General features: G+C 35.8%; 1 protein-coding gene across 2 annotated transcripts in view; it reads left to right on the top strand.

The window, feature by feature from the left end:
* Positions 1 to 27002, top strand: part of TBCK (TBC1 domain containing kinase) — a gene marked incomplete at its 5' end in the record, with an annotated part of 228033 nt that continues 201031 nt past the window's right edge. For both annotated transcript variants that reach the window (XR_014296711.1, XM_082653866.1), the window contains 2 exons: positions 1 to 193; positions 7381 to 7453. Coding sequence is in view for 1 of the 2 variants with exons in the window: in XM_082653866.1 (XP_082509992.1) it covers positions 1 to 193; positions 7381 to 7453 (266 nt within the window). The remainder of the gene's footprint in view (positions 194 to 7380; positions 7454 to 27002) is intronic.

Here is a 27002-nt window from a genome sequence, read left to right as displayed (position 1 = left end):
ATGTTTCCCTTGAAGGATGCCGAAATGGGTGCCTTTACCTTCTTTGCCTCTGCTCTGCCACATGATGTTTGTGGGAGCAACGGGCTTCCTCTCACACCAAATTCCATCAAAATTTTAGGGCGCTTTCAAATCCTTAAGACCATCACGCACCCCAGGCTGTGCCAGTATGTGGATATTTCTCGGGGAAAGCATGGTAAGTTGCTGTTGTTGTCTCCTATTTTGTGTTCTCTACCCTGTTACCCTGGTTAGGTTATAATATACATTGTAAACATATAAAGTAATCAGTATGTGTGTGTACAAGTGCCTTCATCTTTCACTCTAGCCAAACTGCATCATTTAAGTTTTCCTTACTACATTTGAATGATTCATATTTCCTAGATCTGAGAATCAAGATTTTTAATTTTCCCTTTCAGGGAAGCCACCTATTCTCAAGCATTTCTTCACCTCTCTAAGAAGGAAATGAAAGTTCTAAAGTTAGAAACTTTAGAATTGTTTATGAGAGTGTATTTTATGATTGAAAGTAATAATTTGGGTTAAGTTTCTTCAAATGAAAAGAGAGTCACTAATTTTTTTACCTCTTTGGAGCTGCATTAGTCTTTTCATACAGGATTTCATTTGGAAAAGTTGAACTGTATTGGTTAAAAAGTCAGTGTTTCACCAGGAAGATGTTTACTGCCTTTTTTTCTTCCGTAGCCTGTATCTTAGTCCATTCTGGCTGCTAAAATAAGACACCATAAACCGAGTGGCTTATAAACAAGAAAGGTTTATTTCTCACAGTTCTGGAGATTAAGGCACCAGCAGATTCCATGTCTGGTGAGGCCCGCTTCTTCATTGACAGCCGTCTTCTCACTGTAACCTCACATGGTGGGAGTGGGAAGGGTGTTCTCTCAGGCCTCTTTTGTAAGATCACACCTCCCAAAGCCCCACCCCCAAACACCATCACACTGAGGATTAGGTGTCAACATATGGATGTGGGTGGGGGGGACACAAATGTTCAATCTGTAGCACCCCTTGAACGTGCTTATGTTAGCAATATTTTAATTATTTTAAAATTATTTTCGAAAGCTTAATTGCATGCTGAGGTTCCATTTCTTAGAATTATTTTAAATGCATCTCACTGAAATATATTTAATTTTTCTAACAAATGATTTATGAAAGTTAACTCTATATACTTGCTGATATTACCCTGTTTTTATTCCTACAAAAATGGCATTTTCAGGTGTTTCAACCTAACATTAATAAAGACGCTCAAAAAATGCAAACTGTATTTCCTTTATTGTTTTGCTGAAAAACAGGCTAAATGATACTTTCAAGGTTATGCCTCTTAAAAAATAGTTGCTCTGAAAGTTTTCTAGACTGAGTAGAAAATGTTTTTTGTAATAAATATTATTGATGGCTAATATTTATTGAGTGTTTATTATATATTAGGCAGTATTCTAAGCTTTACATATTTTAATTAACTTAATGCTTACAACCTTACAATGAGGTAGAAACAGATAAGGAAATTGAGGCACAAAGCAATTAAGTAACTTCTGGCAAGTTTGTTGTTTAAAAACAAGCTAACAAAAAACCTTTTGCTAACGTTTTTATTTGATAAATGGCTTCAATGACATTAACTAAATTATAGAACTCATTTGGGGCTTTTTATATAATCGAGTACTTGATAGATATGGTCAATCCCTGAATGCCTCAAACACCACCCCGCCAATCCAATTACAAATTCTAAAGAATTTCCGCTTGTGGGGTTGACCTAGTTCCAAAATCACTCCAAACTTAGCAATATAGTGGACCCTCATTATCGTCTGTAGCAAGTAACCATAATTAGTATTGCTGTTTTACATCTGCAAATTTGGAGTATGCCTGTCTTCCCAAAGTCTTGCCACTTTACTCAGTTCTTAGGACTTCTTCATCCTTGTATCCTGAAGTGCCCTTTATTTCCTCCCACTGTGTCTGGAAGCCTGTTTGGAGCATCACTTCATATGACTGCGGTCTTGCCTCTGTCCAGTTTTCCCTAGGCTTTCTTTTCATGGGATAATTGACTCAGTAGTCCTAGATACTTCTTGAGCTCCTTCTTTTCATCCCACTATCTAAATGAGGCCCTGTAAACACTAAACTAGGAAAAACCTTATGACATTATCCCTTTGGGGAACACAACTGCTAACTGCCCAGGAACCGTCTTTTTAGTTATAAATGTGAGATAGGAACTAATCTCCTTAGACACTGTTAGACTCTCTTAATGTAGAACCCAGCTCAACATCTAGGTAGTCTCTTTAGGCCCATCCACCATATTGCTGGTTACTCTGTTTCCCCTGCTTTCCCTGCTTCTGGATCTCAGCAGCCCTTTCTTCTAGGGACACACAGGTCATGGATGTGTGTAAAATTCATATATTTTAAGTTTGGCTGCCTGGAATGAAAATATCAGTGATAGTCAAAAGGTTAGGGAATTTGATTATTTTTTAACTATTGGCAATGTTCATTGTCCTGAAAAGTTGTATGCATCATAAGGTGTAAATAAATTAGAATAAGTGTCGATGTGAAGGTCTTTTTGTTCCAAAACATCCCAGTCATTTCAGTTGAATTTAGTTTGAAAAGTTTGAAAAGGCTCTACGCAACAGTCTCCTTAGTGAACAACACATATTTCTCGATGATTTAATACCACATGATTTTGGTTTGGACTCCACTTAATTGTCTCCTCAAAGAATTTTGATTTTGGTTCCTTTCCCCCCTTTATTCTGTTCTCACTATACTGATATCTCACAGTTTGTCATTGTTAGTCCCCCACCTCCCCACCTTTCGCTTTTTACTTGGAGTAATGTATGACATGTGGTCTGTTTTACTAACATTATGTTTTTACATGTTAGGTTAGCTCAGAAGTCAGGCTCTCAGCGTTTCCTATGGATCATTCAAAACTGATTCAAGATGATGTTAGTTTCTTGCTAGCTCAGCAGAATAATGTATTTAAACTCGAGAACAGTGTACATTAGAATTTGTGCACTTGATTTATTAAAGAGAAGTTGAGTAAAATATCTTTAAAAGAAAAAAGCCAATAAAGCATGAAAACACTTAAGTTAACAAACTTAATTTTTTCTTTTGAACTTGAAATCTCAGCAGTTTTAGAAGCAGAATAAGGATTATAAATGGTAATACATTCCATTTTATTTGGTATTGGTTACCCAGAAATCTTTTGTTTATTGCTGGGAAAATCAAGAACAAAATTATTTTAACTAATAGATTTGAAATTTATGTAGAGAATAATAGAATTGTTAAGAACCTGTAAAATAATGTATTCTATATCTCTAGCTGCATATATATTTCAACCTAAGTGTCTATATCAGTTTTGAGTCCCATCAAAGAAACAAAACCAGTAGGAGATAGATAGCTAGATAGCTACACAGATATAGATTAATTGCTTGGAATTGGTTTATGTGATTTTGGGGTTGGGTAGACTCATCTGAAATCCATAGGGCAGGTCATCAAGGACAAGCTGAAATTTTAGACAACAGCTGAAGTCACAGTCCAAGTGTGGAGTTTCTTCTCCAGAGAAGAGTCTATTCTGCTCTTAAGGCCTTTATAACTGATTGAATCAGGATCACCCAGATTATCTAGGATAATCTTCCTTACTTAAGGTAAACTAATTGTAGATTTCATTTATTAAATGCCTTCACAGTAACACCTAGATTAGTGTTTTAATAACCAGAGACTATAGCCTAGCCATGTTGACTCGTAAAACTGACAATCACAGTAACCTAGTAACAATACTGTTTTTTAAGCACAGAATTTTTCTTTATCAGTTTTACTGTATAAATATTTATTTAGAGATTCTCTTTAAAAGGTAATGAGCTAGTCTCAGTTTTTAATGTGAATAACAAAAGAATGATGCAGTAACTATATTCTAATAACCTTTCATGTTTTAACGCATTTACAATTTACCTCTTTCTTTAAGTTAAAAAAGTTTCTTTTAATCTTTCAGTCTGTTTTAGTCCCTCTTTTTATTCAACTACTTTATTATCTGTCTTGCTTAATACTGTACTCTCTTCCATTTCTTAGCATTGACTTAAAACATACAGTTCAAACTGTATGTACGCTACAGTTATACTTGGCATTCATCAACTATTTGTTAGAAGAAAGATTATTTCACGGTTCTTGTATGTTCTACTCTTTAAAGTTCATCTTGGTGTCACATTTGTTTTTTATAAATAATGCCACTACATTGCTGACTTATATTTGGCACATTATGATTCTCAAATATTTCTGTCATATTTTATTCTGTGAAATATATTATTTTATAACAAACAGAAGTTATTTTCAAATAGTGGCCCTGAGTTTCAGAATGAAGTCTCTCTAACGATATTTTGAAAAAACTGGTTCATATTGGAAACATTGTTTTGGTATACACTCTGTTACCTCTGGGAGAATCTGTGATATTCTGCCAAGGATTATGGTTCTGCTGTCTTACAGTAATACTTTAAAGGTCCATAATATCCTAAAGCTTTGGCAAACTCTGGCTTATGATATTTTAAAGGAGTTTCCTGAAGAAGGCTGATAATTTTTTTTTCCCTAAATCATTTTAAGCCTGACAAATTTTAGGCTAATGCCAAACACTTTGAAAATCCTTCATAGATATGGAGACTTATGAATATATAATTAAAAATTATTCATTAATGGGATATGCACATTTTAACATATTCTGATGGTTTTGTTTTACATTAAAATCAGTACTAATGTGGTGTTATTATGCCTAGTTTACAACATAGGCATATACTTTCCTATGCAGGACACACTTCTGTTTAGACAATGACTGTCATTATGTGAGTCTCATTCATTTCTAATGGCTACATTGAGCCTTTGCTCAAGTTAACTCATTTAACAAGTATTTTTTAATTAGATGCTTATATGTTTGAGGTATAATTCTAGACACTGGGGATGCATTTTAAACAAGACCAGTATCCTTCCTGCTATCATGAAATGCATTATCTAGTAGAGAACAAAGGCATTAGATAAAAATGTCTACAGATCTTTAGGAGTTGAAATAAGTGCTACAAAAGAAAAGTACATAGTGGAATAGATTATATGATAGGAGGAGTAAATTGATTTGGGGGGACCAGGAAAGTGTTCCTGGAGGAAATCATATTTAACTGAGTAATGAATAATAATAATAGCTAACTCTTAGGGCTTCTTATGTGCCAGGTTCTTATTATGTATTAACTCATTTCAACCTCACAACAGTTCTATGAGGTAGGTACTGTTGTTTTACGGAAGAGGAAACCTTGGCATAGAGAGGTTAGCAAACTCCCCCAAGGTCACATAACTAATGAGTATTAAACCTAAAATTTGAGCCCAGACAGAATAGTCTGTGCTCTTAACCACTATGTTTCATGATAGGAGTTAACTGGGAGGAGGAACAAGGAAGATCATTTTAGACAATGGGAATCCATGTGCTAGTATTTTAAGGTAGGAAAGGGAAAGGAAGACCAGTGTAACTGTAAGTTGGTGAGTGACAGACAAAATAACAAAAAATAAAGCTAGACAGGGAGTTACGTATTCAGATTTATTAATTATTATATTATCGCTTAGGTTTTAGTATGAAAATATGTCGGAGGGGGAATAAGAATTAATATGAGAAGATTAGTTAAGAGATTGTTGTAGTAATCTAACGAGGGATGATGTTGGATTGGACCCAGATTGTGGCAGATGGAGCAAACTTTACAGATTCTGGAAACATATGGGAAATAGAAATAGCAGGGCTTTTTCTTTGGATTTGAGAAAGGGAGATTACTCCTAAATTTGTAGCTGGAGCAGCTGGCAGGATAGTGGTACCATTTACTGAAACAGTACTAAAGGGAAAGGCTTAAGGAGCAAAATATAAATTCAGTTTGAGTCCTGTTGTGTTTGAGGTAACTTTTATATTAAAGTGAGAAACTGGCTATAAAAGCCTGGAGTTCAGAAGAGAGTTCTGGGCTTGAGATAAAATTTAAGAGTCTTTCAACCTTGGAAGTAAATAAGGAGAAAACACAGTCTGAAGACCCAGAATCAAAGGTGGAGGTACTAGAAGCATTTAAATTTGGGTAGAAGAGGTACCAGTCTACAGAGGAGACTGAGGAGAGGTAGCCAGATAGGTGTAAGGAAAATTGACTAAATGTGGTAAGAGGGAAAACAAAGGAATGCTGCTTCCCATTTTGGTTTTCTGACAATATTATTTACTTTTTCCTTCTAGAACTTCACAGTTGTGCTAAATTGCTTGGCATTCAACTTTGCATGCTCTTTTCTTTATTGAATTGAAGAACTAGAACTTTTATCTCAACTTGCTTTCCTATTTTTTTCCTTTGTTTCTCCTCATTAAATGTTCTTTCAAATTTAATTTTCTTTAAGTTTAGATCACTTGGAGTTTTTTTCTGAAAGTGATAGTTTTCATTTATAGTTTTAAAATTTTGTGTTTCAGATCATTCTATATAATGCCACCACCTCAGTTTGAGCTTCCAAGATGTGACCCATACAATATCCTGCCCCCACACCTCACATGATTGCCTGTGTACCATTGTCCTTCATCTCTCCTCCCAGCAGGCAAGACCATACCTTGAATCAGTCCTTCCCATCTTCTGCTCTCAGTTTTCTACCTTTGCCGTTTTTCATTTTCAAATGAAAGACATTCTTTCATCTAAAAAGGAAAAGAGTTTGTTGATCTGCTGCTGTGTCAGACAACGTGTTAGTCACTAGGTACCTGATGATTACATTAAAAATGTATAGACCTTCAAAACTGTGCTGTCTTATTCCTAAACAGTTGATCTGTTGGAAAATAAAAATTACATCATGATATAGATTGTGCCCACCAAAATTTTATATTATTACTAATCTCAGCAAGCCCCATGATGTTACAAGTAACCCCAAGTTGATTTTCTGTTCTTTCTCCATAGTCATGATTCAGAACATTTCTACTTTTCTCAAATTTCTGAACTCAGTTTCAAAAACCTTATATTTGAACCAGACCATCAAGACAGTTTGTCCCTAGCTCCCAATTTCCCCTTCACTTCAAAATTTCTTTATATCTTCATCCAAGCTTTTTCTTCTCCTAGTCTGTGTCAGAAGAAGGATTACTTCTTTTTGCCAAAGGTAAACTTTTCCAGCTGTTTTTCCTGATGCATATGGGAGAAATTCTAGAGAAAAACACAAGATGAAAAATTGTTATTTAATGTGTTATTTTATTACACATTTATCCTGTTATTCTACATATTTGATTTTTATGTAGTTAATGTAGACTTTGAAAAGCTCTTTTAAAATATCATTTGTACTGTATGTTAATAACTTTAGTGGGGTATATTATTTTGTTATTAAAACATTGTGTTAATCAAATATAAAGTGGAGTTGGTGTTTTTTTTTACTCAGAGAGACTGGTGGTGGTGGCTGAACACTGTGAACAGAGTCTAGAAGACTTGCTTCGAGAAGGGAAACCTGTGAGGTACTGTATAATATCAGGACAATTACATGAAAAGCAGAAATTGGCAAACAAAAGGCATTTTAACTAAAAACTACAGGATTTTAGTTTCTTCTGTTACTTGTTTAATGATAAAATCCAGGTGTAAATTTTCACTTTAGGAAATTTAATTCACAGGCCTCATAGAAATTCAACATTGACATTATCCAGTGTTCAACTTTTGTGAGGTAAGCATTCTGCAAAGTACTTGACAAAAAATTAGTAAAGAGGATATACAGGAAAATTTGAAATCTTTTTAGTACAAAGCATTTCTCTAGCTGAGTTTTAAGAGTATTTCCTGAGAGAAGTACATGGTAACTTCTCACAGGGCACTGGTATTCTTAGGGACATAGGACATAGTGAACTGTGTAGAAGGCTAGATTGAAGAATAGAGAGAAATAATAATCATGGCTTGGGTGGAACATAATCATACAGTTTAAATTCAGTTATTTCAGGGGCTTCCCTGGTGGTGCAGTGGTTGAGAGTCCGCCTGCCGATGCAAAAAAAAAAAAAAAAAAAAGTATAAATTCAGTTATTTCAATGACACATGAAATTTACTTTCTAAGGCATTTTTGGTAAGAAAAGTGGTCTAAACTCTCTTACAAATATACTTTTTTTTTTTTTTTTTTTTTTTTTTTTTTTGCGGTACGCAGGCCTCTCACTGTTGTGACCTCTCCTGTTGCGGAGCAGGCTCCGGACGCGCAGGCTCAGTGGCCATGGCTCACGGGCCCAGCCGCTCCGCGGCATGTGGGATCTTCCCGGACCGGGGCACGAACCTGTGTCACCTGCATTGGCAGGCGGACTCTCAACCACTGCGCCACCAGGGAAGCCCCAAATACACTATTAAATGAGCTTCTTCACAGATTTTCTGAAATTATCTTAAAATTATGAAAAATGTTTCTTTAATGAATTAAGTTGTACTAAACCAATGGAAAATATTTGCCATGAGCCTTTATAGGATTGTAATTATCCATCCTACATTAAAGAAATATTCTTAGTCAATACTCTTTAATCATTGCTATATTATAGATGAAGATAAATCTTTTGCAAGGGGGGAAAAATGTGTATCTTATTAAATGGTAGTAATTTAATAGCAGCAAAACAAATAAATTGAATAAAAATACTTTCCTTGCTACTTTAAATGGTTTGGTTTTAAGTGGTTGCTGGAATGAAAGATGCAGATATCAAGTATCCAGTTGCGTCACTTGCTTTTTTAGAAAAGTCTAATCTGACCATGGTGATAAAAGTGACTTTTCTATATATTTAACCTAACTTAGTAAATATGTTTTTATAGGCATAATTTTTGCATGTCACAAATCTTTAATTGTATTTTTTTAAGAACATATTACTCTGTGCCCACCAGTTTAAATTTACACTTTAATTTATAGGCCACCAATGCAAAAAAACAAAAAAAGTTCTCTGTGAAAGCTAGTTGACATTAAAATTGAAAACCAATTGTAGTCATGTCTTTAGGAATTTTAACTGAGTTTGGGTTAAATTTGTATAAAGATTTACAATGCAATATGTATGATGAAAAAGCCACTAACTAGCTAGGCAGCCTTGGACTGGTCTCTTAATCATTTTTCATATCTGTAGAACAAGGAGTTTTACTTGAACTAGGGATCATTCTAGAGGAAGTTATTGTCAGCTTTATATTTTATTTAATATGAATTACATGTGATAATATATTAATCAATTGCCTTTATAAGCATATGTTTTCTAATACTAATATGTTATACTAGTATATTAACCTGCTATTCCCCATTACTTAAATGGTAGATTTTTTTGACAGAAGAACCCATGACAAGTCTAAGTGTAAAATTCAGTGCTATAATATAAAAGGCAAGTTGTTTTAGAAACATCTATTTTATGATCCAGCAATCCTCCTCCTAGGTAGAGGATCTCCTTAAATTTGTGCCCAAGAGGTACATCATTTGCCTCCCTGTAGTCCCAGCCCTGCTTTGGCATTTAATCAAGAGAAAGAAAAAATGCATGCCCACCAAAATATTTGCACAAGAATGTTCCCAGAAACATTATTCATAGTAGCCCCAAACTGGGAAGAACTCAAGTGTCCATCAATGGGAGAATGGGTAAGCAGATTGTGGTATATTAATCAACAATAAAATGGAATAAACTACTGATACAACAACATGATGAACCTTAGAAATATTATGCTGCGCAAAAGAAGCCAGACACAAAAATCATATTCTTCCATTTATATGAAGTTCTAGAGCAATCAAAACTCATCTACTGTGATAGATATAAAAATAGTGCTTGACTCTGGTTGGGAAGAGGGCAATACAAGTACTGATTCAAAATAGCCTTGACTGAACTATCTGTGGAATGGAAATTTTTACATCTTGATTAGGGTATTACTTATGGTGCATGTTCTTGCAAAACTTGTCAAAATTCACTGACGTGTACACTTAAGAGTGTGCATTTTGCCTATGTAAGTTATACTTCAAAAAATTTTTAAAAGCCTGTTGAGTTATTTACTTGGCTTGAGTTGTGAGTCTCTCATATAGCAACAATGTTATGTTGTTAATGAAGATGCTTCATCCAGTGGCATACTTGTTTGTATTTCTTTGTTTCTATAAGAAGAAATAGTATGAATTAGTTATTGCTGCTTAACAAATTACCTCAACACTTAGCAGCTTAAAACAATAATAAACATTTATCAATTTATACAATTTCCCTGGGTCAGGAATTCAAGAACATTTAGCTGGGTGGTTTTAGCTCAGGATCTCATGACATTGCAGTATATCAGCTGGGGCTGTAGTCTTCTGAAAGCTTGACTGGGGATTCAGTCAACTGTTTCTAAGTTAGCTCACTCATTTGGTGCCAGTTGTTGACAGGGGGTTTATTTCCTCCCTATGTTGAGGGCTTTTCCATAGACCTCTTGGCTATTCTCACAATATGGTGGTTGGCTTCTCAGAGTGAGTGAGTGAGCAATCTAAGAGATGAGAGAAAGCAAGGTGGAAGCGGCAATGCCTTTTATGACCTCTCCTGAGGAGCCACACATTGCTATAGCTCATTGGATACAGAGGTCAGCCATTAATTCTATTCAGTGTGGGAGAGGACGACACAAGAATGTGAATCCCAGGAGTCAGGGGGCATTGGAGCATCTTAGAGTCTGGCTGTCACAGAAGTCTTGGAGATCATACAAGTACTAAAAAAAAAAAAAATGGGAAAAGGTAGGAATGAAATACTAAATCAACATTAACACCAACTGGAAAATAAAGTTCCTAAAATTATTCAATACTCATTAGGGGACTTGGGACAGAAAAAAGGAAGAAATTTACCCTATGAAGAGGACAGATTATTAAGGGAATATCCAGAAGTATCAGAGGACATAGCTATGCTATGATTGGAATTGCTCTACATCATGTAAATTGATGTTACCCATGGTCTTGTGCTCCCAGCCATTCCAGAGGACTCTATAAGCCACAAGTAGAGTAGTTCTTGTCATCAGGGTGGTAGTAACTGTAGGCTGTTCCTTCTGATCTCCACATTTCCCTCTTTGCCCATATCTGTCCTTCCTTTACTTACTGAAGAGAACTAAAGGAGAGAGAAGCTGGTGACTCAGAAGACAAATTTCCATTTTCATCATTTTACCTCACTCTACCCTTTTACTTTATTTACTTTTGATTATACTATATAAGGATATAATTGCCATTGCTTTGTCAATAAGATTAAATCCATTAGCTCATGAAAAGTTTTACTTTTCTGTGCTTGTCATCATTTATCGTTGTTTTAGAGATAATAAATCTCATAGCAATGGTTACCAGTAGCCTCAACAGTGTAAAGGTATAAAGAAGCCACCTTTCTTCAATACCCTTATATATGTCTTCATTAGGATAAAATGTTATAGATGGAAGCATATTCTTTGAGTAGGTAGCAGAACATCAATAGGATTAAATGCAGATTTCATACTGTCTTTCATGACATTTACATGGTCTTTTTCATTTATTTAAAATAGAACGTATGGTAGTCTTATGGGTCTTTGTAATTTCTTCAGGTGAGATATTTTTAAACGTTTTTGTAAAGTATTGTTTTTAATCATTCTGGTAATAGATTAAAATTCAATATTTTCCTTGTTCATTTTGGGATATAACATTCAGCACTTACTGCCTTTGAGTAGAAATGATTCTGTCAGGTTCAGTTCCAAGTTGTTATCTGATCCATCCATCTAAATTAGCTTTGTTGAAAACGATTTGACTTTCCACATATTTGGATTACATTAGTCTCCAATAACAGAGCAGGTTTCATGTGCAGAGCTGATGTGCTGCAGTTTTAATTAATTCTATAACCTATTTATGGAAAGTGAGAAAATGTTCTTACGTTTTATAAATCAGTTCTTTCCCCTACTGCCAAAAGTAAGCACCCTGCACCTGTAAGAAAGGCTGATGCAAAGTAAACAGGAAATCTATTTAGATGGGATTGCTATTTGAGATCCATGATTTTTACTTGTACATCTGTCTCTAACTGTTGCAAAACTGTAAGCTGCCAGTTGTCTGGTAGTTATTTGCAGTTCTTTGTCCAAACTTAAGCATCATTTAAGGCATATATCTTACTGGATTTATATTTTGAAGAAAATTTTGTGTTTTCTGTAAAATTGGTGGGATGGGGGATAGAGGAATGAAAACTAGAAACTTAGAGAAGAGTCTTGTATCAATTTACTCACTAACTTTTTTCATGATAAATTTAATATCACTTAACTAAGCAATATTGTACTAAAACATTATGGTAGTAATTCGTATTACAAATGTATTGTAACTTAAGACTATCTTGAGGTTTCAGATCTCACTAGAAAATTAAGTGTTCTTTCTTGTTATAATTTTAATAGCCATAAAACCCTTTTGAGAATTCATGTTATCCAAACCAAAAATAATTTTGTGCTATGACCTGAAGCTTATAATTGAGTGAGTCTTTTATGAAATAATGTTATTTGTGAGGGTAGTTTGCTAACCTGGTTTGAAAGAGAAAACTCATTTTCTTTAGAGTCTTTTCAAGCTTGAATATGAGGAATTAATTTTGGAGAAAGCTTCTCTCTTTTCAGTGGTTTTTATATGTTACTTGTGCCAGAGTTCTCTCTTGCCAGTATACTCTCCAGTTTCAGATAAATGATCAAAATTATTTGCTGGAAACATAGAAGCATGGAATTCAATTAAACTCCTATAACCAGTACATTTCAAGAAAAAAAGTACAGCGTTTGAAAGATTTGTTTGAAATCATCTCATATTTGGTGCCTGTGAATCTATTTAATTGCTACCCTAAAGCCAGATTCAAGGTACTGAAAAGTGGAGAAATTTAAATTTCATCTCATTTATAAAATATTTTCCAGAAAATGTTAAAAAAGAGGTATACCTTTTGTCACTCCTATTAAAACAAGCATGAGGGAAATGGTTTGTCTTTTAAGTCTAGGTGCTATTTGGAAAGCATTTCCTGTTTGTGTTATTCAGAGCATGTACTTTTTCTTAATCTATAAAAGTGCCAGCAAGTATAGTTCACGACAGATATTCAGCAGAGTTTTGGCACTTGCAGTAAAGCTCCTGCATTGTCCTTACATATGCAAGTGAAGGCAGGGTGAGTAGTGCAGGCAAGTTTCTTTAATAAAATGTAGTTTGTCATATGTTTTTAGGGTTATGATTTTGAAAATTTACCAGAGAACCATCAACATTGCAGAGGTTATACATGAGACTTTGATGGGAAGCAGGCTATGTCTGCAGCTGTTCACTAGCTTGATGGAAAACATGATATGACTTACTCGGATGAGTAAGTTTTATTTGCCCCTATTAAACGATTGCCTACTCACTGAATTAGATATGCCAAAGAATTTTGAACACATTCTAGAATATGCTCCACAGATGGCTAATGAGCCACAGGTCATAGTCATGAGAAATAGGTAGTAGATACTCTTATTTTAGAATATAACCTGGTGGTAGCAGTTAAGGCTCTCATACATTTTTTGCCTTCAAGGGCCCTAGTTTCAAAATGCATTTGAAATTACCACAGTATAGTCAAGTAACTTAAAGATTTATATAACTGATGTATATTTTTCTTCCAATTTTACTTGTCTTGTTTAAAGACAGAAAATAATACCAAAAAAAGATGGTCTTCACCAGGCATGGAATCTTGCAGCCATCTTTTGCTTTCTACCTCTCTTGTATCGTTTATTCTATTTGCCAGTCAAGTATTGTTAATACCACCGCTGTGATATTTCTCTTGTCTCTGCTGTCCTCTACATTTTTTAATTCAGGCTTCATTAACAAAGAGCTTGACTGTTGCATTGCAGCATTCTCCTGACTGGTCTTCCTGCTTTTCGTCTTTCCATACTCCAGTTACTCCTACTTTCTGCTGCTATATTAATATTGTTATAGATGAGTCCATTCCCTGCTCAAAAACATTTTGTGGTTCTCCATTTGTGTGTGTGTGTGTGTGTGTGTGTGTGTGTGTGTGTGTGTGTGAAGAAAATGCATTTTATAGGCATAGGACCTGACTTTAAACTCTCTAAATTACTTCCAGAGTATCTAAATTGTTCAAGTATTTTCATTGTTGCCAATACATGGTTGAAGAAATTGAGTGCCAGAGAATTGAAATATACCCTGTTGAAGACCAAGCTGTCTTTTTGCCCAATGTAGATAGCACAGTGTACATAACACTTCTTCAAGTAATTCACTTACCTCTGTCTGCCTCTATACCATACCACTGAACCAAAGCACAAATTGTATTTTTCTCCTCCAAATTCCTTTATTACATTGTATCTCTCTAGTTGTAAGGTACCTTTCCCCTCCTAAATTATAATTATTTTCCTTGCAATTATTTAATTAAGGAAGGTATGGTTTACTTTCCCTTAATTAACCATACATTTTTAACATGCATACAGCATTTTTTACTTTTTCTGTCTCCCGAAATTGTTAGCATGAGAGTTTGTATATAGTTAATGTGTTATAAATTAACTGTTAAATGAACTAATTATGTTTTTAGTTTAGTCATGCAGTTTGAATTCTATTTCCCTATTATCTTCATTTTAATCATGTGTCATAATTATATTTCCCAAACAAATGAGTTTTGGTGAAAGTATATTGCAAATGTATCTTGGTAATTTGTTTATTATTTTCTTGGAAATATATTTATTTCTGAGATTTATTATTTTCTTTAAAAATGGAGTGATTCGAGGAAACAAATTGTCGATTTCCTTTCTCATGACTCTGGGGAAGAATCCACTTCTAAGCTCATTCAGGTTGTTGGCAGAATCCAGTTCCTTGCAACTGTATGAATGAGGTCCCTGTTTCCTTGATTACTATTGATGAGGGGCTGCTCTCAGCTCCTGGAAGCCATCTGCATTCCTTATCATGTGGCTTTCTCCATCTCCAAAGCCAGCAATGGATGATATCCCTTGTATCACATCTTGCTCATGCCTGGAATCTCTCTTATTTCCTGTCTCTAATCTCTAGATCCAGATTTCAAGGACTCATGTGATAAGGTCAGCTGCACCATAGAATATAATGTGATCATGAGGGTAAAATCCATCATATTCATAGTCTTGGGGATTATGCCAGGTGTACATCAGGGTACAGGGATTTGGGGAACCATCTTAGAATTCTGCCTACCTCAATTTGGTTAGTAAAGATTTGGGAAAATTTTTTAGTCTTATGGCAAGTGTCACATTTGGTGTTCTCTTTCATATTAGTAAATCATTTTGGCTGAGATGGTGGGAACTGTGATGTGTCAGGGGTCACCAAGACCACTCCCAGCTTCAGTGATTCAATAGAAGCACTCACAGGACTCAGATGTTATTATACTCATGGTTACATTATACTCATTGCAGCAAAAGGATGCAAAGCAAAATCCAACAAAGAGAAAACAATGGGGCAAAATATGGCGGAAACCAGGCACAGGCTTTCCAGAGTTCTCTCCCAGGAGAGTTGTAGAAGATGTCCTTAATTTCTGCAGCACAAAAATTGTGACAACATGCACAAAGTATTGCCTATTAGAGAAGGCTGGCCTGAGCCTAGGAGTGAGAATTTGTATTGGGGGTTGGTCACAAAGGTACATTAATGCCTGTGTGACTGATTGCAGTTAATGATGCTCCAGACCACCCCACACACACACACAGAAGGAAGCAGGTGTTCAACATAAATCACATTGTTTGCACAAACTATCTGGACAAGCTAGAGTGATTCAAGCCTTCAAATGGGCAAAACACTTTTATCAGTTAGAGCATTCCAAGAGCATAATTCCCCAAAGCCCGCTAAGGGCCAGACAGGAAAGTAGGCGCTTTAGGGAGAATGCAAGATTTGAAACTGATGAGAGATTCCTTTTTGAGGAGGTATCAAGGTAGATTTTATAGCTGCGCCAATAATTTATGAAATATGTGTGACTTTATATAGACTAATGGTTGCTGGTCTTGTTCAGTTAAGGTTTGTGTAAAGCCTTTTTTTTCATTCATCAGCAAAGTACTAGCTCTCCATTGTTGCTGTAACATATTGCCACAAGTTTAGCAGGTTAAAGCAACACAAATTTATTATCTCATAGTTCTATAAATCAAAAGCCTATTGGGCTTGGGTGGTTTCTATGCTTCAGGTCTAACAAAGCCAAAATCAAGGTGCTGGCGGGGCTACATTTCCCCTGGAGGCCCCAGGGGAGAATCCATTTCTAGGCTTATTCCCGGTGTTAGTAGAATTTAATTCCACGCAGTTGTAGGACTGAGATCCCTGTTTCCTTGCTGGCTGATGGCCAGGAGTTGTTCTTAGCTTCTAGAAGCCACCAGCATTCCCTGGCTCATGGCCCCATTTCTTCATCTTCAAAGCTAGTAGCAGCAGGCCTAGTCCTTCTGATACTTTGAATCTCTGGCTCTTCTGCTTTGCTCTTCTACTTTAGGGGTTCACATGACTACGGTGGCCCTCCTGGATAATTTGGGGTACTCTCCCTACTTTAAGATTAGCTGATTAGCAACCTAATTCCATCTGCAAAGTCCCTGTACAGTAGTACCTAGACTAGTGATTGAATTAAAACCTAGGTGACAGGAATCTTGGGAGAATTCTGCCTACCACATTCTTTATACATATATACATGGCCAGAAACCATGTAAATATGTTGGTATAGAATGCTGACCTGTTATTTTCCATTAGAGACACTTTTTTTAAGCCAAATACATCCTCAGTTGAAATTTTTAGTGAAGTAATAGATGCATGTTATTTTGATAGAAAGAGAGTGTGAGTGAGTGCACAAGAGTAAGGACTAGAGTGAGGAAGGAGACTAAATTTGGGATGGGGAATATTTGTAATAGAGATTATAAACTCATTTGAGTCCAGGCAAATAATTTGAGTGAAGTGTACTGAACTGAAACTGGGTTAAACTGGAAAGCAGGTAACACGTCAAAAAGATGCAGCTAATATTCAGCTCCAGCTCCTGTGTTGCCTTGTAAGAATGTGTCCCGGTGTTACTGTCTCTTTCAGATTTTCAAAAGAACTCAGAATCTGGATTCTTACGTGAAATCTCTGAATTTCTAAACATTTTCAAGTAGTTAAAAAGTTTTAAAAGACCATGATCCAAACAAAACAAAATAATGGGCCGAATTTGGCCAATGGGCAGCCAATTGGCAATATCTGGTCTAAGAAGTTAAGTTGTTGCTAGAGGAAGATACTCTATGCTTTGTCTGATTTAAACAGATGGGGTCATTGTGAGAAGAAGTGAAAAGTACTGGGTTTTTTAACTTCTAAGAATCATTCACTTATTTAACACATTGGAGAGAAAAGGTGAAATAACTGCATTTTCTAATTTTACTAGTGAGGTGGGAATTAAAAAATTGTTTTTGTTTTAACAGCAGAATGATCTGAGAATGATAGGGCCCATCTGTGTTGGAAATTATTTTCACCTATGATAACTTTCTACTTTAAGAAAAGCATGTGTGTAGCCTCAGTAGTCAACTATCACAGCATTTTTTTCATTTACTCATTGTTTTGCCTCCTATTAATTCCTTCAGTGAGTGAGGACACTTTAGTAAACTAACTAAGGAGGTTTGTGTTAGGAGTTGCACTGACTTTAAGGGAACACCTTGTATTTTATTCTGTGGTATTGTCTATACCCATGAAAGGCAAAAGAAGGAGGAAATAGTAATGAAAATTGAAATTAACCAGTACAGTTTCCTATTGGGAAATGTTTGAAAAGCAGAAACTTCTGAGTTGATAAATTATAAGGTGTCAACATGTAAAAGAACACAAATAAGTTCTTGAAATCAGTCTGTAAGAGGCTCAGAGGGTTTTTTTATTGTTTTATTTTTGTCTTCTTTTTAGCTATACTTTTTTTAAGTGCTTGTGGTAGCGATTACAATGTACATCCTTAATTTATCACAGTCTTCCATGATTAATATTATGCCAATTCATATATAATGTAGGAATCTTATAACAATATACTTCTGTCAGTATTTACTGTCCTCCCATCCTTTGGGTATTGTTGTCATACATTTTACAATTTATATTTACTTTATATATATTATAAATCTGACCATACATTATTTTTTTGCTTTAAACAATTTCTTTAAATACCTTGAGAAATTAGGAAAAACAATTCTTTTGCATTTAACTACATATTTACCATTTCCTGAGCTCTTTATTCCTTTGTTTTGATCCAGGTTTCCATCTGGCCTCATTTTCCTTCAGCCTGAAAAACTTCCTTTAAAATTTCTTTTAGTGCAAGTCTGTTGTTGACAAATTCTTACAGATTTTGGTGATCTGAAAATGTCTTTATATTACCTAACTTATTTTTTTCTTGACAGTATTTAATTATAAAAATGTCAAACATAGCAAAGTTGAAGGAATTATACAATATACCTTTATCCTACAGTTAACATTTTTGCCAACTTTTGCTTTATCATATATCTGTCCCTCCCACTACCTGCTCATTAATTCATTCTATTATTTTGATGCATTTCAAAGTCAGTTGCACATTGAGTACACTTTATCCCTAAATCTTTCAGCATGTATATCATTAAGTATAATTTAATATGCATGCTTATGATTTCTTTTTAGGTAAAATTTATATTCAGTGAAGTACAGAAGCCTGTGTATCATTTGATGGGTTTTGAAAAATGTATATACATCTCTGTAGCCCAAATACACATTAAGATTAGGTCTCTACCATCATCCTAGAAATTTTCCTAATGCCTTTTCCCAGTAAATCTTTGCCATTCACCCCACCCACAACTCCTAGAGGCAACCACTTTTCTGAATTTTCACCTAAGATTAGTTTTGCTAATTCTAGTACTTTATATAATTAGAATTATACAGTATATACCCTTTTCTGTAAGGATTCTTTCACTCACCCTCATGTTTCTGAGAGTCATCTATGCGGTTTCGTATATTATAACTCATTCCTCTTTATTGTTGAGGTGTATTACATTTTTTGAATATGCCATGGTTTATTTAGCAGTTATCTGTTTATGAACTCCTGGGATATTTCCAGGTTTTTGACTATCATAACAAGTTGCTGTGAGTGCTCTCATAAGTCTTTATCTACTTATTTATTTATTTTTGGCTGCATTGGGTCTTCGTTGCTGTGTGCAGGCTCTCTCTAGTTGCGGAGAGCAGGGGCTACTCTTCGTTGCAGTGCGTATGCTTCTCATTGCGGTGGTTTCTCTTGTTGCGGAGCACAGGCTCCAGGCACACGGGCTTCAGTAGTTATGGTACGCAGGCTCAGTAGTTGTGGCTCGCATGCTCCAGAGCACAGGCTCAGTAGTTGTGGTGCACAGGCTTAGTTGCTCCGCAGCATGTGGGATCTTCCTGGACCAGGGATTGAACCCATGTCCCCTGCATTGGCAGGCGGGTTCTTAACCACTGTGCCACCAGGGAAGTCCCTCGTAAGTCTTTCTGTGGGCAAATGTTTTCATATCTCTGCATATATATGTAGCAGTAGAAGTGATGGCTTATATATGTATAAGCATATGTGTCTGTGTATGTATATGTATAAGTATATAAGTATATGATTAATACTATTAGAAACCACCAGACCTTTTTCCAAAATGTTGTACCTTTTACATTTCCTGCCAACAATGTGTGAGAGCTCTAGTTCCTCCATATCCTTGCCAGCAGTTGATGTTTTCATTCTTTGAGTCATAGTGAGTATAAAGTGGTATCTCACTGTAGATTTAATTTCCATTTCCATGATGACTCAAAATGTTGGGCACTTTCTGTGTACTAATTGGACATTCATATCGTGACATACATACCTGTTCAATTTGGGGGATCCCATTTTTAAGTGGGTTGTTTGTCTTTTTATTATTGATTTATAGGCATTCTTTGTACATTCTCTATATTCTCCATATATAGACTTTGCTAGATATTTTTTGCAAGTATTTTCTGCCAGTATGGCTTGTCTATTCTTAAGGTGTACCTTGATGAATAGAAGTTATTATTTAGAATGAAGTCTAGTGTACCAATTTTTCCTTTTTTGGTTATTGCTTTTTGAGAAAACTTTGCCTTCTCCCAAGTCATGAAGATATTCTCATATGTTTTCTTCTAGAAGCATTATAGTTTTAGATTTTATGGTGGATCTTTGATCTTTCTCAATTTAATATTTGTATATGGTGTTCAAGTTCAGTTTTTGCCATATGGATATCCAGTTGTTCCAGCTCTATTTGTTTAAAAGATATTTCTTTTCCCATAGGATTGCTTTAGTGTTTTTATTGAAAATTAAATGGCCATGTAATTGTAGGTCTGTTTGACCTTTATTTTGTTTCATTTATCTCTTTTACTATCCTTATGCCTGTCTTAATTACTCTAACTTTATAGTAAATCTTGAAGTCAGGAAATATAAGGTTCCCAACTTTGTTCTTTTGTTTCAAGATTGCTTTAACTATCCTTGGTTTTTTGCATTTCCAGATAAATTTTATAATAACTTTCTCAATTTCTAAAAATGTCTGTTGGTATTCTGATTGGGATTGCATTGCATCTGCGGACAAATTTGGGAACAACTAACATCTTAACAATATTGAGTCTTCCAATAAATGAACATGTTGTTTCTCTCCAAATTTTTTTTTAAATTTATTTATTTAATTTATTTTTGGCTGTATTGGGTCTTCATTCCTGTGCGTGGGCTTTCTCTAGTTTTGGCAAGTGGGGGCTACTCTTTGTTGCAGTGTGCGGGCTTCTCACTGCGGTGGCTTCTCTTGTTGCAGAGCACAGCCTCTAGGCACGGGCTTCAGTAGTTGTGGCACGCAGGCTCAGTAGTTGTGGCTTGCAGGCTCTAGAGCTCAGGCTCAGTAGTTGTGGTGTATGGGCTTAGTTGCTCCATGGCATGTGGGATCTTCCTGGACCAGGGCTTGAACCTGTGTCCCCTGCATTGGCAGGGGGATTCTTAATTACTGTGCCACCAGGGAAGCCCTCTCTCCAGATTTTTAAGTCTTCCTTATCTCAGCAATGTTTGATAGTTTACAGTGTAGAGTTCTTGTTCTTTTGTTAAATTCATTCCTAAGTATCTTATGTTTTGATATGACTATAGATAAATTTGTTTTATTTTCCAATTGTTTGTCGGCTAGTATGTAGAAATGCAAGCAGCATAGGCATGCAGTATATAAAAATACAAACATGAACTAGGTCAACAAAAATAAACATAAGACCTATAGATTGTAAGAAGAAGGAAGAGGAGAAAGGATACAAAGGGGAGGAAGAGTTGGAAACATATTTCTATTTAATGATGATATGGTTGTTTATGTGGAAAATCCTAAGGAATCTAAAAAAGTACTGTTTGAGGGGCTTCCCTGGTGGCGCAGCGGTTGAGAGTCCGCCTGCCGATGCAGGGGACACGGGTTCGTGCCCCGGTCCGGGAAGATCCCACATGCCGCGGAGCGGCTGGGCCCGTGAGCCATGGACACTGAGCCTGCGCGTCCGGAGCCTGTGCTCCACAACGGGAGAGGCCACAACAGTGAGAGGGCCGCGTACCACAAAAAAAACAAAAACAAAAACTACTCTTTGAATTAATAAGTGAGTTTATAGTAAGGTCACAGGAAACAAGGCCAGTATAAAAATATCAGCAATAAGTTGTTAGAATATGTTGCTTACTTAGCAGTAAATCGCCCAAACTGCTTAGCATCTAATTTTTTCTTAGGTGTATTAGATTAAATCTTCCTCTTGGAAGATCAAGTAATCCAGTGAGGTAGAAAGCGATTATTTAATGTAGTCTTTGAATAATATTAAGGCCTAGAGCAAATTCACTAGCTCATAGTCCCTAGAACTTAGATATGAAACTATTTTAGGTAGACAGGGTGCCACAAATCACCAAACTGGGCGCTTGTGCTACAGCAAAGGTGACTTGACAATTTCTGTCTATTGGTCATCTGAGATGAGATAGTTGGAAAACTGAGATAGCCTTTGTTTTTGATGATAATAAATACTTCTTTAATGTTTTAATAAAAGATATTTTTGACTGTGATCCTATCTCTGTGTGGATATGGGTTGCAGTCATAATTGCTAGCAGGGTCAGGACTTTTCTCAGAGAGCAAGATTGGATCTGATCAATTTCTTGAACACATACTTGATTTTAGCCCCAGTGGACAGTAGAATAAAACATGGGAGAAATTGTCTTTGTTTGAAAACAGAATTGACAGTGGAAGTTGTCAAATGTCCTTTTCTATCATAGAATAAGCCCCCGTAAAATTTTTAAATTTGAGCAAGTCTGCAAGGGTAAGCTTGTCAAAATATAGCAAAACTAACCTCCAGATACCTAGAAGAGTTAACTTGTCCAAAGGCATTCTTTAAAATTATTCATCTGGATGGCACTATACTCTCCAAAACGATTTCAGTTTTGACATAATTAAAGGTTAGAAATTCTTTTAAGCAATAATTGGCCAAAATTTCTTGAAGCTATTTCTGGATGGAGGGTCACGTCATCAGTATGCAAAAGGACCTCTTTCTACAATGTCAGCAGGCAGACATCTAGTTCACCTAAAAGCTGTTCAAACGAAGGAGGGGAGGACTATCGCTGGCTCTTTGTATTTTTCTCTCAAAACAGATTTTTGCCCTGACAGAGTGGGCCATTTTTGCTTATTATAATCTTAAAATAGTATTTCCTTATAGGGTTTTTGAGTAATGTTAAAAAGCCTTGAGATAATATTTATGTTGTATAGTTTGGCACATAAGCAAATACTGTCTGTGGTGTCAAAAGCAGATGACAGGGCTTCCCTGGTGGCACAGTGGTTAAGAGGCTGCCTGCCGATGCAGGGGACACGGGTTCGTGTCCTGGTCCGGGAAGATCCCACATGCTGCGGAGCGGCTAGGCCCATGAGCCGTGGCCACTGAGCCTGCGCGTCCAGAGCCTGTGCTCTGCAACAGGAGAGGCCACAACAGTGAGAGGCCCGTGTACCGCAAAAAAAAAAAAAAGCAGATGACAGATCAAAAAAATCAATCAAAAGATTTACCAACAGAAACTGACTGACTTTAATAGATGCTAATTAAGGTGATGGTCAGTGGAAAGGTAGTTATAACTTTTCCTTTACTCTTTTAAATGTTAGCCTTGAAAAATTATGTCAATAATTAATTGGCAAAAAATTTTAGGAGCTATCTAAATGAGCTTTCTCTACACTTTTTAATAGGATGTGTTACACATTACACCCTAACCCTTGGTATATACTGAGGGAATGATATATATGAGGTCTTAAATAAGTTAATGTTAGCAACACTTTTAAGAGCTTTGGGACATTCTTTAAGTGGAGCACTTTTAAATTTAAAACATTTAATCATATCATTCATAAACAAGAGAGATAGAGAAAAGGAAGGGACACAGTATTTTTATTGAGCACATACTATATTGTAGTTACTTTGCTATATACTTTTCATAGGTAACTTTAAGGTTATTACTCCTAGTTAGTGAGTGATCTAAGGTTTACAGAATATCAAATATCTACTAAAGTCACAGTGTAGCATAAATAGTGAACTATGCCTCTGAAAGGCCTGTTCTCACTGTAGCCTTTCTTAGATCAACAGTACTCCAGAATCTGCCTTTATGACAGGTCCTGTTCAAACAGCACAGTCTTTTGAGAGAATGAGTTGCTTTAAATTTCCAAGTTCAATGAGTCCTATCCATTAATTATCAGACTGTCTTGATGGCTCTGTGGGGATTTCTTTGTTTCCTGGCATTTTTATCCAACTAGAAACCAGAAAACCCAGTGCTTTCACTTGCTTCACAAAGAAGCAAGCAAAACTTGTTTCTTTATGACAGAAATCTATTGGTATACTCATGGCAAAATGGTTTCTGTTGTAAGATAGTTGGGTTGGAGAAATGATCACTATATATACTGCAAAACAATATACATGGGGTTCATGAGTTCTTATTTTATTTTGGCTTCCTCAGCCACCTATTTCAATTATTTATGCAAATGCAAAGTTTAAATTAGAAATGATTTATTTATCCTAAATTATTCAGAACGTCAAAAGGGAAGGACTAGACAAAAATAATGATGATGATAGCAACAGCATAATTGCAGAATTTTGTGCAGTACTTTGTGCTAAACATTGTCCTAAGCACTCTACAATGGTTATCTTATTTTTTTCTTATAGGAGCTCTATGATGTGGTTTACTAATATTACTTCCATTTGATGTGTGAGGAAAGTTAGGCTCTTAGGAGGGATCCAAGAAGTAAAGTAATTTTTCCCTGGTCATACAACTAATGAGTTGTAAGAGTTCCAGGTTCTCCCCTAATGATGGCAAAATGATCATAACTCTAACTTCATATCCTCTCAGTCTTCCAGAAAGGAGCAAGCCATTTTTATTGGATGCTGTGTAAAACCTAAGATTTTCAATCAGAACAATTATTATAGCCAGGAGAAAACAATTGACAAAGTCCCGAGTCATGTTTCCACTCCTAAAGGCAGGACAAGTGAGCTGAGGAGTACAGGAGAGAGGTGGAACCTGAAATGAAAATTGTAAGTTATCATTGGAAGAAAGGGGCATGAATACCAGGAAGGGAAACAAATGTCTACTGCATTTTAAAGAATAAGTAACTGCTCTAAGCCTCAGTTACTATATCACTACCTGGAGCTTAAACTCTTTCTTTTGATTTCACCATCCATGCTGTTAAACACAGAAAAGCAGTGTAGTGTAGTGGTTAAGGACATGGACTCTAAGACCAACCTGCTGGCTTTGAATCAACTCATTTCCATGAGTGTCTCTGCTTCAATTTTTTTACCTTCTAGGATAGTGGGGAGAATTAATGAAGTAATAGATGTGAATTACTTATAACAGCACTTGATATAGTACAAGTTATCTGTTTCCTATTAGTAGCAGTAGTGGTAATAGTGTTATTATAGCTACTATAGTGTACTAAATGATTATTGGATATTATTATCAATAAGCATTGCCTGTGCAACAGTTATAGCCTTTCTATGATGACCAATTATGATTAATCTACTCAAGCATCATTCCATACTTCTTCAAGTACATATATGTTTCAGATACTGGGCTAGGTGCTAGTGTGTCTGAAGATGAAAATATAAAATCCCAGCCTTTAAAGAAATTGCTAGCTAGTGAGTAGACAGAGCTGTAACAAACAATTATAAAATTGCATTTTTCGGGGGGGGGGATGTACTCACAAGAAGTATATGCAAGTTATCTTGGTAGACAGAGTACCTCACAACCAGGAGAATCCAGAAAAGTTTTTCTAAGAAAATAATGCTTGTGTTGAATCTTAAAGGATGGATAAGTATCATCTAAGTGGACCAACTAGAAGGGCAGAGAAAATAGCAAGTGCAAAAAGACATTGGTATGCAAGCATATGACTAAAGTAGAGGCAGAGGGTCTGTGGGAAGAGAAGTGGAGGAAATGAACTTGGAGAGCTAAGTGCTAAAAACATCCATCAGAAAGCAGTGAAAGTGCTCTCCCTATTTTCATTTCTATAACAGTTTTGGAGGGTAGGAGAGGGCACTCTTGTTTAAGATGATGAGTCTTAATATGTGCTATTTTGGACAGTGACTTAAGATGAAAATGTGGTGGTCATATGAAGAATGAGAGATTTCCTATTTATGAGCTCCTCCCACATTACCTAGAAGAAAGATTCTGATTTTTCTCTGCTCTAGTCATCTCAATAAATGAAAGTGTTAGCTCTCTGCTACAAGCAGTCTGGTCATTGCATTTGACCTGTGCATGCTGTTAGTATCTAATTGTACTTTCTCTGTTCATATGTTAGTTTATTCACTAGCTAGACATTTTGTCAGCTGTCAAGTGTTGTTTGTCTTGGTGGTAGGCCATAAAACATCATTTGTTTTTTACACCATTTACCTCAGTTTCAAAGGTAGATAAGTACTTCAAAATCATCATGATAATGATGGAACATCCCCAGTTCTACCACATACGTATTAGACTAACCCTAGATCATAATTTTCATGTTTTGTTAGTCTTCCTTATTAGTTTTTCCCCACAAATTTTTATTTGTTCTCCCATAATGACAGTTTTAAGAATGTGATACTCCTCAAAAATCTGGGACTCCGTATCGTTCTTTATTTTCTTGTGAAATTTTATGTTAAATGTGTCTACAGCTTTTCTGGTAAAATACTATACTGTGTTTAGCTGTTAAAAGTCTGAAAGAGGAAATGTCCTTCAGCATATGAATAGATAAACATTATGGCATATCCATTCAGTGAAATACAAAGAAATGAACTGGTAATACAGGCAACAACATGGATAAATCTTAAGAACGTCATGCTGGAAAAAAAAAAGCTAGACATAAAATAGTGCTGTATCATTCCATTTATTTGAAACTCTTGAAAAGACATATTTAATCTGTAGTGATAGAAAGCAGTTCAGTGTTTGCTTGGAGCCAGGGGTAGGATATGGGATTGGCTGGGAAAGGGAATAAGAGAACTTTTTTGAGGTGATGGAAAGGTTGTTTCTTGATTGAGGCAGTACAGTTTTCAAAACTCTTCTGATGGTATATTTAAAATAAATATATTTCATTGTACATAATTTGTATCTAAATAAAGATCATTTAAAGAAAGAATTACTCTGTTATAATCATGTCATTATGAAGATAAACTAGTTACCTTGATGTCATGTGTATCTTCATAGTCAACTATACTTGTTTCTATGGCTGCTGCTACAAATTGCCACAAATTGAGCAGCTTAAAACAACAGAAATTTATTATCTCACAGCTCTGAAGATCAGAAGTCAGAAGTCAAGGTGTTGGTAGGGCCTACTCCCTTTGGAGGTTCCTGGGAAGAATCCTTCCTTGACTCTTCTAGCTTTTGGTGTCAGTATTCCTTTGCTTCCTTTTGGCTTGTGGCCGCATCGCTCCAATATCTGCCTCCATCTTTACATCTCCTTCTCCTCTGTATGTCTCTCTCTTATAAGGGCACTTGACATTGGATTTGTTCCCAACTGGATAGTCCATGATGATCTCCTCATATGCAAAGACCCTTTTCCCAAATAAGGTAACATTCACAGTTTCCAGTGATTAGGATGTTGACATATTCTGGGGGAGGGGGCACCATTTAGGCTACATCAACTAACATTATTCATTAACATAATACTTTTCTGTGACTTGGT

The sequence above is a fragment of the Grampus griseus genome, assembly GCF_964374135.1.
Source record: "Grampus griseus genome assembly, chromosome: 4".
In the NCBI taxonomy this organism is placed as follows: domain Eukaryota; kingdom Metazoa; phylum Chordata; class Mammalia; order Artiodactyla; family Delphinidae; genus Grampus; species Grampus griseus.
The sequence above is the reverse complement of the archived record's forward strand: the minus strand, read 5'-3'. Positions and strand labels throughout refer to the sequence as shown.